Source organism: Natrix helvetica (genome assembly GCF_964273705.1).
Source record: "Natrix helvetica genome assembly, chromosome: 2".
Classification (NCBI taxonomy): Eukaryota; Metazoa; Chordata; class Lepidosauria; order Squamata; family Natricidae; genus Natrix; species Natrix helvetica.
The window spans coordinates 19,647,594-19,661,848 of record NC_138552.1 but is presented as its reverse complement, the minus strand read 5'-3'; the positions used below and the strand labels follow the sequence as shown (position 1 = coordinate 19,661,848).

The 14,255-nt window shown below is 41.6% G+C and overlaps 1 protein-coding gene across 1 annotated transcript in view; it reads left to right on the top strand.

Moving 5' to 3' along the window:
* The first annotated feature begins 10,139 nt into the window (after positions 1 to 10,139).
* Positions 10,140 to 14,255, top strand: part of AGXT2 (alanine--glyoxylate aminotransferase 2) — a 42,216-nt gene continuing 38,100 nt past the window's right edge. Inside the window, exon 1 of the mRNA XM_081942884.1 lies at positions 10,140 to 10,293. Coding sequence (XP_081799010.1) covers positions 10,203 to 10,293 — 91 coding nt within the window. The 5' untranslated portion in view covers positions 10,140 to 10,202. The remainder of the gene's footprint in view (positions 10,294 to 14,255) is intronic.

The window sequence follows — 14,255 nt, the reverse complement described above, 5'->3', positions numbered from 1 at the left end:
GAACTACTCAAAATTTCCGCTACCGATTCTCCATACTGGTCAGAACCTGCTGAATACCACCTCTGGTTTGAACAGTCCCTAAATGAATGGTTATAAGTCGAGGACTACCTGTAATAGGAGGCCCTTGGCACTGTGTGAGGAACTCATTTTTTTATTATTATTTTTAATTTTCAAAACAAACAACACAAAGAATCCTCCTTCTTTATATACTGTAGAAAGTGTATCAGTTCGTTACAAAAGACTTTTGTGCATCTCTTCCACAGTCATCAACCATAATTCAATTTAAGTCAAGTATTATAACTCAGATATATTTATACATATTACCATCATCATACCTCCATTTTCATTTGACTATAATTGTTTAAACGTCCATCATAAAATATACCAAGATTTAAAACATAACCACATACCGGCATTTCATTTGCTATTTCTAATATCCTTCAATAACACTAAATCCTTATGACCTATTCTGGCTAAACAACCAGAATATTTAGTATCAAAAATTTCTAATCCTCCTTTCCAAATCACTGTTTACAATTTACATCCAATTTCCTTATGTTGTACCCATACATATATATACGTTATTATCATTATCCTTCCTTTATTTGACTATATTCGTTATCATAATATTTTCCCCCTAATAATCAAAACTTAACTAAATTTAACTTAGTTCTTTTTTATTAACCTTTATATATAACCAAAAATATTCTAATCTTCCTTTCATAGGTACCATTCAATATTCCTATCCAATTATTACTTATCATAGCAATACATATGTGTACATTATTATCATTATCAATTATTTATTTAATTGTATCTATTGTCACTAAGTTTCACTAAGTTTAGCTAGTTTTAGATTATACACTTTCATCTATCAACCTGTATCTTTCCAGTAGCAAAACAATCTCATGTCTTCTGCCATTTGTGGTATCAGTCCTCTAATCGTCTCCTTAATCAAATTTGCATGAACTCCTCTTTGCAGCTTTGGGTCATTCTTTGGCCAGCCAAAAACAGGATGCTTTCCTGTTGCTTCAGTAGAATAAATATGACATTTAACAACCAAACAAATCCCTGAATTCCATGAAAAAGAAAATGGACACCCATCACACGCTGCATCGTTGTATTCTGTTGTTACTCATGCAGGTTTCTTTGATATGCTGCTAGTGAAAATTTGCATATCTGTCACATGCTGCTATGTACGTTAACACATTTTAGAAGCTCAGAAAAGGAGGGGGTGTTGTGATTTATCTGCTTTTTTTCCTATTTAAAAAAAAGTCCTATTTTTATAAATGTTTAAAAACTTACCTCATTCTAAGCTATGACAATATACCTAACTAGGGAGAGGGGGGGGGGAATTGTGCCTCTTGTATGGCCTTTGTGTGTGAGGTCCTTGAATTCCTTTTTGAGTTCATTGCAAAAAATCTCCCTGGGTACGGAGAGTACTTAACAAAATAAATGATTTTCGAATTCCAACCAATGGAGGGAAAAGGAGATTTAAACTAGCCCGCTTTTGTGTCACTCTAACTTAAGAGTTCAATTCAATTTCATATACTGCCTTATTGTACATAATAAAAAAGCTACTTTAATATCGCCCCTGTGTACTTTCGCAGATTATTTTTCTATTCTAAATATTTATTTTCTGACTTCCCAGAGCTGTATGTATTTATCCAGAGTTTTATTGTCTATTTTTTTTTTGCCGCTGCAAACAAAGCAGAAGAAAAAAACACCCCAGGGGACGTTACAATTTTTTATAATAAAAGGTAACAGTTAGAATAGAGCTGAATTTGTTACCCAGTTATATTTCTGAGGCCTTTGTCTTTTGTTGTTCCCGGCATGGGCTGGCAATTCCCAGCTTTATTGGGGTGGAAAAACCTTCCAGTGACAACGATGGTGTTGAATTCTGAAGCCATTTGAATGCAAAGCATGCATGCTTGAAGAAGGGAGATAAACAGTGCCTCATGTGAGGGTCTCTTTGTGCCAAGAAGCATGTATTCTCCACGGGAGTCATAAGTTCAAGAGTGAAAGTTCTAGCTGTAAACAGACCAGCATTTTTTTTGTAATGTTGTAGATCTATTAACCGTTTTGGCCTGAAGAAAGTGTTAGGAAAACTTATGCATAAGAGATGATAGAAGTAGGCGGGGTTTTGGTATAGTCCAGCATTGTTCTTTTATCTTATTAAGCATGCTGGTAGGACTGAGATCTTGGCAGAGAAGGAAGAGGTGGTCCCACCCTCATTATCTCCTGGTATACAGTGTACTATAGGGATGCGGTGGCTCAGTGACCAAGATGCTGAGCTTGTCGATCAGAAGGTCGGAGGTTCGGCGGTTCAAATCCCTAGTGCCATGTAATGGAGTGAGCTCCCGTTACTTGTCCCAGCTTCTGCTAACCTAGCCGTTCGAAAGCATGTAAAAATGCAAGTAGAAAAATAGGAACCATTTTTGGTGGGAAGGTAACAGTGTTCTGTGATCCTTCGGTGTTTAGCCATGCCGGCCACATGACCACGGATACATCTTCGGACAGCTGGTTCTTCGGCTTTGAAACAGAGATGAGCACTACCCCCTAGAGTCCGGAATGACTATCACATATGTGTGATGAGAACCTTTACCTTTATACAGTGTACCAGGATTGCAATTCTCATTCCCAGCCAACTGGGGGTCAGGCAGTTGCTTGTGTAGGCTACATCTCTCCAAGCTATTGGTCCAGGGTTTCTGGAAAGTACCAACTTGAGAAGACTGCTGTATGTTAACTAGCCATGGTTTATCAAGGCCCAAATGCAATTTACAGATGTTCCGGTCCTGCTGTGCTCTTTTATTCCTACAAGTTCTGATTCAGTGTGACAAAAGAAACTTGGTTTTAGACATTAATTTCAATTGGAAGATGGTGTGCTTGCCTTGAATTTGGTCAGAGATATCCTATCTGCAGTGGTGGGATCCAGCAGAGACCAGTGGTTTAACAACTGGTTCGGTGATCACGTGCTTTGCGTCTGTGCTCAGTTTTAACAAAGCTTACCTTCCACATTACTTCTGGGGAATAACACAGCTGAGGCACAGCAATCTGCTTTGCCGCGTGAATCAGCTAAGAGGGTATAGGTAAGTAAAGCACAGGGCCAGGTGGGGTGGGGGACCACCTGATCATCAGAGTGAACCAATTCGCTCTCCAGCTACCGTCACAGTTGATCGTCACAGCTACCAGTTTGCCCAAACCGGTCCAAACCGGCTGAATCCCATCCCTGGCTATCTTGCATTGCACAATCCTTAAGCCTAAATACAACATCACAAAATAACATCTACCATTAGAGTTTTCCGCTTTCTGATAATGTCACTGCTAAAAGCGAGTCTGTCCATCAAGAAATTGTTGAAGGATGCCTCCTTCCCTTGGAGATGTTCAGAAAAATCACCCACCTACCTTCTCTGTTGACATGTTTAGTGGAAAACAAAAGTCATTTGTATCCAGTTGTAATTCTTGCATTAATATGAGCTATTATGTATATTAAGAAAGGTTATAAAAAATATGCATTTGATCTTGTTTTGCCTTTTCACAAGATTGTGCATGTTTTCAGGTACAAAGAAAACTTTATTTAATACATGAGATTCTGTTAAGTAAGTTCACTATATCCATCAAAGCTAAATTTATGTCACTTTTAATTGATGTCATTTGTATCATTCAATAATTGTTAGAAATGGAAAATGTCTGAACAAAAATTTGTCAGTTGTATCCAAAGTCCGTTGAACTGATAATCATTATATTTGCTACACATAAATAAATAACATGTAAGACTTTAAAATGTAATAATGGAAGAAGTTACTTTGTTCAATATTTTACATAATTTACATATTGAATAGAATTGTTCTGTACTATTGTTTATCAAATAATTATCTCACTTCTGACTAAAATTCTACTTTTTTGGCATGCCTGCTTTCAGTCAAGTTTGTCCTTTTATGTTTTTATTTCAATTCAACAAATCAATCAATCAGAATAGAGCTGGAAGGGACCTTCGAGGTCTTCTAGTCCAACCCCTTGCTCAAGTAAGAAACTGTATAAAATTTCAGACAAGTGACTGTCCAGTTTCTTCTTAAAACCTCCAGTGATGAAGTATCTACAACTTTTGACAGCAAGCTGTTCCATTCAGGGATGGGCTGCTACGGGATTGCCTGGGTTCAAGAGAACCCATAGCTAATTTTATGGCCAGTTTGGAGAACCTCCAAATCACACCCATGTCTGGCCCCACCCACCCCACTCTGCCCCTCCCAGGAATCTTCATGCCATTGGTGGGTTCCTACCGGTTCGGACTGATTTGGCCGAACCGGTAGTGGTTTGGCAGCCTGGGTCAGTGGAACCAGCAGCGACCCAGACCTGCCATGCCCCTGAATTGGTTCTCTGGCCGGCGCAATAGGCGCCGCCATCTTGTCCATGCATGCGCAGAACACTTATTGCACGCGCGGCATGCACATGAGTGAACTGGCAGTAGTGACTGCTGGAACCACTCCTGCTCCACGCGGTCCATTTTGGATGCGAGGTAAGTGCAGGATCTCCGCAGAGGCTCAAGGAGGGGGGAAACAGGCCTCTTGAAAGTTCCAGAAGGCCCTTTTCTGGACTCTGGAAGGCCTCCAGAGCCTGGGGGAAGCAGTTTTAGCGTTCCCAGAGGCTCAAAGAAAACCTCCGAAGTCTGGGGAAGGTGAATAGGCCACACCCGCCATGGCCACACCCATCCAGCAACCGGGCAGAGAACCCGTTGCTGAAATTTTTGAAGCCCTCCACTGGTTAATTGTTTTCACTTTGAGGAAATTTCTCCTTAATTCTAGGCTGCTTCTCTCCTGGATTACTTTCCATCCATTGTCCTGCCCTCTGGTGCTTTGGAAAACAAGTTGACCCCCTTCCTCTTTGTGGCAGTCTCTCAAATACTGGAATACTGCTATCATGTCCCAACTAGTCCTTCTTTTCTCTAGACTAGCCAAACCCAAATCCTGCAACTGTTCTTCATTTTAGTGCTAAAGATTTAGTAAATCTTCAGTTTTAGTATAACTGGCGTGTAACAAATACGTATTGTAAAACCTATTGAAACCTATCCAATTCCACATAAGAAGAGGACAAAGAGAGGACATGAGATTGCCCACAAGTGCTCCATACAGTTGCTCTTTGCGTGGAAACTGCAAAACAGTGCAGTCTGGTGAGCTTAAAGCTCCGAGAGACCAGGGAATTACCATTTTGCTGAAATCACTCTCAGCACCTTCAAAAAGAACATTGGGTTTACATACTGTTTTTCTAATCACTTTTGGATATTGCTTGTTAACTGCTTTTCAGTTACTATATTAAAAACCTTTCGATTTATAGCACCTAGTGAGTTTCCTTCAATTCTCAATAAAAATGTTTTAAATACAAGTTTAATGACTTTAAAAAATCTTTTAGAATAAGTAGCAAAAACTTTTTTGCTTTTGAACTTTTCGAAAGTTACAAATAGACTAATGATCCAGATGAATTTAAAATAAGCTTTTGGAAGCAATTGTATGAATCATCCCAGCAGGATTTTTATTTATTTATTTTGGATTCTCTTAAAAAACAAAAAACAAAGATTAGACAGAGGACTAGAAGGGATTAAATATTATAAATAAGGAGAAGAACACTTAAATTTGCTCTCTAATATAGAATGAAGCAATATGTTTTAACATTGTATATAATAAACAATATTTTTGAAAACTGAACACAGTAGATAACTTTTAAAGTATCTTTATAAAGAAACCATTTAAAAGATGTTATGAAAGAGGAAAAAGTTCTATCTGACAAAATTGAAATTGACATGAAAGTGGATTCAAAAATATCAGGCTGTAAGAACAATATGGAAAAAGTTGCTACATTGCACATACAAAAGAAGCTGATTGATGTCTTAATAATGAAAAGCAGCATACAAATAACAAATCAAGTGAATGTCTTGGGAGAATTTTCCTATACTGAATTTAGAAAAGAGGCCTGTAAACTTTTGAAGAATGTTGTGAGAAAGGACAAGAAAAAAAATGAAAAGAGATTAAGTGACTGATTGAATGATGGGTCAGCTGCATAAATAATGTATTAACCTTCTTTTGTATAGACTTTCTAGATTTTAAATAATTGAAATATTAACAATATGATATGGTACCTAGATTGTTCCAAATTATAAATTATATTACCAGAAAGTGCCCCATGGTATATCAGAATGTCACATGAATTGTTTTTTTTTAATCCCCTTGCTTTTATTCCTAAAAGTCTAAGAAATTTCTAAAATTCCTAAGAATATCTAACTAAGTCGATAGTCCCAATTCCTAAGTTTAAATGGGAATTCCCAATTCCCAAGTTCAAATTCTTTCCTGCAGGTGTTTTTGTTAAACCACACACACCAAATTTTTACTTTGCTGTGATTTTACCCTTGCTGATCTACTTATGGTAATCGCTAAAATATTTTGGATATGGAATTCACAGTTATAACTGTAATTGTTCAACTCCAATTCTAAATAACCCCTAAGAACTCAGTGGGACTTATTTCTTGCTTGAAAATGTTGATAGCCATGATAATTTTTGTTGACTGAAGAATAAGATAATAACTGTTGTCTGGGAAATACAAAATAAACTAAGCCAGCTAGCTAGATGAATGATGGAAAGACATAAAATTGTGAATATTTTCACAGGTATAACAGAACACTTTTTTTTCTGAACAAATACTACCGCCTGCATTCTTATCCCTCTAAAAGCCAACCAAACAAAAGAATTATTTAGTAGTACATAGGATGTATGCAAGAAGAAAAATGATTGAGTTTTCTTACTGCTGAATATTTCAAAAAGAGCAAATTGAATCTTTTGTAATTGCTTATATATTTTTCTGAATCACAGGAGCATAATTATGTAAGTCAAGGGAGCTGTAAATAGTTCACATTATGTGCCAAGATGAACTGTGTTTATTTTTTTAAGAGCAACCTTCAGCCCTTGGAGGCCTGAAAGAACCTTTTGCCAATAGCTATTTACATGCAGACACCATCTTTTCTCCATTCCACTAGGAAGTAAGCGTGCACGTAAATCAAGCAATTGTTTAAACTTCATAATGGGCCTAAATTAGCTTTGAGTTCTCCATTGAGGATTGACTAATTTAAAATAAAATAATCAGACTGTGTGTATTAAATTACGGCTGGCCAGTGGTAATATTATTGGTGTACAAACAAATGATGTAGAAATAGTAACAAATATCACACATAGTCCATCAAAATTTGCTGCTTCTACCTATACTTTCAGCAGGTTTATCTCTTAGGGTTTCTCTTTGAGTGCTGTGTTCAATCCATCAGATTTTAGAACAAAAAATATAGAATAAAAGGGTTGGAAGGGACTTTGGAGGTTTTCTAGTCCACTCCAAACTCTTGCCCATGGCAGGAGATTCTGCTGGATTTCATCATCAGCTCTTTCTGATCAGGGCTTATAAAAATTCCAACATGCTATAAACTCAGGAGTCAAAAACTTTGTGCAAAAAGTTTGGAGAAAAGATCTTGTAATCAATAATATGAATGAGCCCTTTTTGCATGCAGTTAGTTCCTTTAATGATCAAAAATAAAATAATAGTTTATTATTTTACTCTTTTAGGAAAGATGATGCAGCTTGAACTGATAGTTCACAAAAAGATATTTACCGTGTTCAATACCAATTATTGTTCTCATAATATGATGGGAACAATTATGCTTATATTGATTTTAGGTATCCTCATACCTTATACGTAATTACCTTATATTGATTTTAGATGTCCTGTACAATTTTAACCCACGAAGTCAAATTTTGCTCACTCATATGCACCATGCTTGAAAATCCATTGACCGGGGACCTGTTGAATCACCTCCATTCAATATTGTTTTGAGGGTGCAAAAATGAGACAGAAGTTGTCAATCTCAATTAGCAAGCTACTGTAGATGGGTGAATGGACTCAGTTTAAACTTAATAGGGGTCAGCCCTACTACATAGATCAGAACAAGAAATCAACTCCACAAGAAAACTAAAACTATTTTTTATTGAGTTTGGTTATACAGTAAAAACAGAAGCTTGCAATTCTAGCTATGTTGTACTTCCTCTTCCTTTAAACAATTCAATGAATAGAGAAACATTTGCCAAATGTAATCTCATTGTTTGAACTTAATGTGTGTGCCCTTTTCCCTATGGCTCCTGTATATTTCTCATAAAGTCTGTTCTCTCTATAATGGCTAACCTTTTTGTTGTTGCATGTGAAAAGCACGCCCCGCCCCCCCCTGCGCATGCGCACACACCCCTGCGCTCTGTTTTGGGCCTAGCAGACCTCCCTGCAGCCTCCTGGGACCAAAAACAGGCCAGGGAGGGAATGTGCTGCCTCCCCGCCCCTACGCATACACGTGAGACCTCCCGCGTATCTCGTGCATGTGCCCCCATCCCCCCGCACACGCACAGCGGAGCCCCAAAAATCAGCTGGCCAGTGGGAGGCGCACACATATGCATAGTGGAGCTGAGCTGGGTCAACGGTTCGTGTGTCCCCAGAGGGGGGGGGCGTATGCCACCTGTGGCACGCATGCCATAGGTTCGCCATTACGGGTGTAGGGTGCTGTTTAGTTTTGGCCTTTCTTTGTAGTTTTTCACTGTACTTTTTGTAAAGATAAAGGTTCCTCTCGCACATATGTGATAATCGTTCCCAAATCTAGGGGGCGGTGCCCATCTCCGTTTCAAAGCCAAAGAGACAGCGCTGTCCGAAGATGTCTCTGTGATCATGTGGCCGGCATGATTAAACGCCAAGGTTGTACGGAATGCTGTTACCTTCCCACCAAAGGTGATTCCTATTTTTCTACTTGTATTTTTACATGCTTTCGAACGGCTAGGTTGGCAAAAGCTGGGACAAGTAACGAGAGCTCACTCCGTTATGTGGCGCTATTGATTCGAACCGCTGAACTGCTGACCTTTCTGATCAACAAGCTCAGCGTCTTAGCACCTGAACCACCACGTCCGTTACTTTTTGTAGCTGATGCCAAAAAAGTAAAACTCTGTCTTCCAAACAAATGAACAAGCAAATATTTAAATACAGTAAAAAACATTAATTGCCTTGGAAACGTGTTTCCATCATTGCAAAACACATTTTGAATTTTTATGATTGCCAGAAGCTTCCTCACTGAGAATTTATATTCTAGGAAACACCAGTGATATGTATTTGAGATATGACCAAAAAGTTTGCAGCTTTTTCTTGCTTATTTTAGTAATACACTCGAATATTAAAGATTTATACTTCTTTAAGTATCTTGTAATTCACAAAAATCTCTGAGATTTTTTTTTATCAGAAAATTTCTGAGTAAGCCCCCTTACTCAGATAATTCATTCTTAATAATTCCTTTGATTCCCCTAATAATTCATTCAATGTATAACTGAATGTTCTGAATCACACAAACGTCTTACCTGAGAAAAGGTAAATTTATAGTCACCGGTATGTTCCTATTACATGCAAATCATGAGTCTATTCACTTTTAGAAAAGCTAGTTTAATGTATATATTTAAGAGAAAGAGAGAGAGAGGGAGGATGCAGGAGAGAAATATTTGGTTATTGTTTCACAAACATAGCAACATTACCAATATTTATATGATGTATGCCCAAATGTCCATGTATGCATGGACAAAATTAAAATATAGGTACAGAGATTGGCAGCTTGTCAATTGCATTCTTTTGGCAAGTCATTAAGGCCACTTGGGGGTTTGTCTGTATCATCCGGGGTCACCTGAGTAGTGCAAATTCCCCACCATTCAATCGGAGCTGATGAAGCTACTTGGATGAGAAGCGAAAAGTCTTCATAGAAAAAAACAGAAAAAGCAGCCCAGCAGAAACTGTCGGCAAAGAGATAAGAAGGCTGCGGGTGAGAAAGACAGAGAAAGAGTTGAGGAGGAGAAAGCGACGAGAAGGTCATGAAGGCGTCCCTTAGGGAAGGAGGAGGGAGATAGGAAGACGTGCATGCACTTTGCACATGCACAGAGACCGTCTCGGATGCCCGGGCTTCACCCACCGAGAGGCACCGCATTCCTTCCCCCGCTCCTCGGCCCCAGTTGCCCTCTCGGTTAAACTCGGGGCTTGCAGGAGAGACCAGGAGCAGCGGCTGGTCCAAGAGGCGGCGACGGCAGCCCCGTTGCCATTGGTGGGCCGCGCCGGTCTTAAAGTCCACGCCGCTCGCCTGGGCTGCTGAAGCGGCGCAAAGATGGTTGGCTCAGCGCGGCTCCCCCTCGCCCGTTTGCCCCGCTTCTTGGCCGGGAAGAGGCCCGGCACGGCGCGGGCCCTCCCGGGGAGAGGTAAGTGGAGGCAGCCGGGAAGGAGCCCTCCGGAGACGCTCTTTCGCGCCTTCGCTCGGCGGTGTCAGCGTTTCCCCGAGGATGGTGACCGCCGGGCCTCTGAGCACGTCCAGAGTGCCAAGAGCCAAGAGGAGGATGCTCTCTCACAGCCCCAGAGGGGCGGGTGTTGTCTCGATTCACTCCCCTTTCGTTCAAGTAGGAGAAGCCACAAAAGTGGTTTGTGAAAAGGAGGTCGCACCTCCAAACCGCAGCCCGTTAGACAACTTTCTTTCTTTCTTTCTTTCTTTCTTTCTTTCTTTCTTTCTTTCTTTCTTTCTTTCTTTCTTTCTTTCTTTCTTTCTTTCTTTCTTTCTTCTTTCTTTCTTTCTTTCTTTCTTTCTTTCTTTCTTTCTTTCCTTCCTTCCTTCCTTCCTTCCTTCCTTTCCTTTTTCTTTCTTTCTCTCTATCTCTCTCCCCTTTTTCTTCCTTCCTTCCTTCCCTTTTTCTTCCTTCCTTTCTCTCTCTCTTTCTTTCTACCTTCCTTTTCTTTTTCTTTCTCTCTGTCTCTCTCTCTTTTTCTCTCTTTATCTTTCCTTCTCTCTCTCTCTCTCTCTCTCTTTGTCTCTCTCTCTCCCTTCCCCTCTTTCTTTCTTTCTTTCTTTCTTTCTTTCTTTCTTTCTTTCTTTCTTTCTTTCTTTCTTTCTTTCTTTCTTTCTTTCTTTCTTTCTTTCTTTCTTTCTTTCTCTTATTCCTTCCTTCCGATTAACCACAAGCATTAAGTATATACAGTATGTAAATACAACAGAGTGTATTAACATAATACCGTAACTACTTATATAGTACAGTATATAATGGGAGTGAAAGTTCTAGTGGAGGCTGGGGGGGGGGTAATGAGAAGGGGTGGGGACATCCACTCCCTCCTCCTGCGTTCTGCCCGGGTCAAGAGTGTCGTGGGAAGGCGAGAACGCGCGCGCGAGTTTGCGCTCGTGCTTGGGGAATCCAGCACGGGCAAAATTAACTCCTGTTCGTGTTGCGCTTTTCCTCATTGGCACGTCGGAATCAACTCACTGCCGTAGATGGGGGTCGTGTGTCCGACCTTCCTATGTTCACTCGGAAATCACCAACGTTAGGATGCAATTCAGTGTCTGCCCCAATACAGGGACTTCGATCTTTTGCATGAGATTAGATGTAGTAAGGGGGAAAATGCAGGGTTTTCCTTCTAAATACCAGAGCGGGGTGAGACTCGAGAATTGGTGGGTGGGTGAGGCTTGGATCCCCCCCCTCCCTTACGAGGACCGTGGAAAAGAGTCGATTCACTTGAAAGCCACTGACGTAAAGCAACCCGGTGCGTTTAGGTCAATGTTTTATGAACTTAGCAACTTAAAGATGGGTGGACTTCATGCTGGCTGAGGAATTCTGGGGAACTGCATCCCCTGCTTTTAAGCCACACACACACCCCATTTTAAGAGGGGACATGGGCCACACCTGCATCCTTCCTTGGAGCCAGAGCTGGTCTCTCCAGCCGGGACGATGCCCAAGCGAGAACCCAGCAAAGGCAGACCGGGTCCAAGTTTTGCTGAACTCTTGCTGAACTTCCCCTCCCAGGGGTTTCCCCATTGGCGTCGCCAGTGGGTGTCTGCAGTGCTCCTCCCTTGGGCTACACCTTGGACTTCGAGCCCCAAACGGGTGCAACTCAGGTCAGCGAGCCTCCTAAACTCATTGACCCACGGTTGGAAAAGGAAGAATAGCCCCCAAACCATTCATTTGTTTTACTTGAATGAGCACTGGAATTTGTTAGGCAACCTTGGACTTCAGGGTTTAGTGACTAAGGTCTAGCAAACAGTTTTCCTGATGTTTTTGCCAACAATTAACATCTTCAGAAAAAAAGGGATCTGCGATGCCCGTGATGGCGAACCTATGGCATGCGTGCTACAGGTGGCACGCAGAGCCCTCTCTGTGGCAGTGGTGGGATTCAAATTTTTTTAGAACCTCTTCTGTAGGTGTGGCCTGCTTTGTGGGAGTGGCTTGCAGGCCATGTGACTGGGTGGGAGTGGCTTGCCAGCCATGTGAACCAACGGGGTGGCTTGGCAGTCATGTGACTGGGTGGGCGTGGCCAACTTGTAAAATGTGGTGAAACTCATTTAACAACGCACTTGCTTAGCAACCAAAATGTTGGCTCAGAAACTCTGGCATTTGAAGCATGCAAGTCTTAAAGCTGTCAAGTTACAAGACCCTTGCACCCCTAACCCTTTAGAAAAAAAAACCCAGGGGTGTTCAAACTTCACAGCTTTAAGACTTGTGGACTTCAACTCCTAGAATTCCCCCTCTTGCTCTTCATCTTGATGATGTGCAGACGGGCGGGGGGAGGGAGCTGGAACCGGTTCTAAACCGCATTGTAGATTTGTGGAACCTCTTCTATAGAAGAAGTTAGAACTGGCAGGAACCCACCCCTGCTCTGCGGGCACACGAACCGTCGCCCCACCTCAGCTCCACCATCCGTGCGCATGCCCCTCCCGCTGGCCACCTGATTTTTGGGTCTTTGCCGTGCATGCGCGGAGGGCTGGGGGTGCATGCAGGAGATGTGCAGGGGCCGGGGAGGTAGCACATTCCCCCCCATGGCCTGTTTTTGTCCCAGGAGGCTGCATTGAGGTCTGTGTGGCATAAAATGGGGCGCGATGTTGTGTGCGCATGCGCGGGGGGGGCGTGCTTTAGACACGTGATGACAAAAAGGTTAGCCATCACTGTGCTATGCAGATCACAGGCAATGGAGCAGTCTTTAGAGGCAGGTGACCTGACTTCTGATTAGTCTTTACCCAAGCTGCTTTCTGATTGGTGCATGTTGGTGAGGGCTGGTGTCTCCCATTGAAATATCAGGAAATCTGTTCTCTACATCTGGGGCATTAAGCCCTGAAGCCAAAACTGTCCCAAAGATACCAGCCTTGAAAGCCTGATGGTGAACCTATGCCACGTGTACCACAGGTGGCACGCAGAGCCCTCTCTGCAGGCATGCAAGCAATCACTCCAGCTCCAATATGCATGCGTGCACGCCTCCCGCCGGCCAGCTGATTTTCTGATCTCTGCTGCATGTGCGTGGGGGAGGGGGGGGCAGGGGCTTATGCACCCATGCAGATTGCATTATGGGTGCGCGCTGCTGGAAAAGAGGGGAAGAGGTGTGGAAAGCCAACTGGTGCAGTTGCTCTCTCTCCCAGGATGCTTTGCCCTGTTTTAAGCTAACTTGTAAGTGAAATCAAGATCCCTTGGAGCAAGATAACTTCCTACGATCTATAAATTCTATACGGACAGGCTGGTGTAGCTTTCTTTACACAGTGATGTTGGCTGATCTTTGCTTTTTCCCAGAATGTTTTTTAAAAAACTTTGCTAGAGCAGCCAAATTTTTTAAAAAATAGAGTTGGGGGAATCAAGAATTCTGGCTGACATTAAAGAAGGGGAATGTGAGCACCTTTGTGTCAATAGATAAAATTTGCCTCTCTCAATATTTTCTCCAGATGTGATAGACATGTTACTATTTGTTCATGCCAGCGGGGAAGATGGGAACTGTCATCCTATACATTTGGAAAGCGTGAGGGTGGAGCAGAGGATGTCCAATGAAACCCCATTAAGGAAATGATATGAAAATTGTTCCTGGAGGATGGAGGTGGACTTAACCCCAGGACTTCCTTTGTCTATATTCCACAAAACCCAAAGCTCTGATTTGTTTAAGAATTCTGTTCAATTTCCCTTCCTGGTCCATGAAGTGCAATGTCAGCTCCATTCACAAAATTCGAGATGACATTTCATCCATTACGGGCAATGTCTTTGTCATAAAAGATGAAAATGATCTGCCGTGAAGTTAAATGGCATTCCAGATAGATGGCTATTGTGACGGACTTTGATAAGTATAAGCCAGCAGCGTGCAGCAGCTGCCAAAAAAGCCAACACAGTCCTAGGCTGCATCAACAGAGTGATAGAATCTAGATCACGTG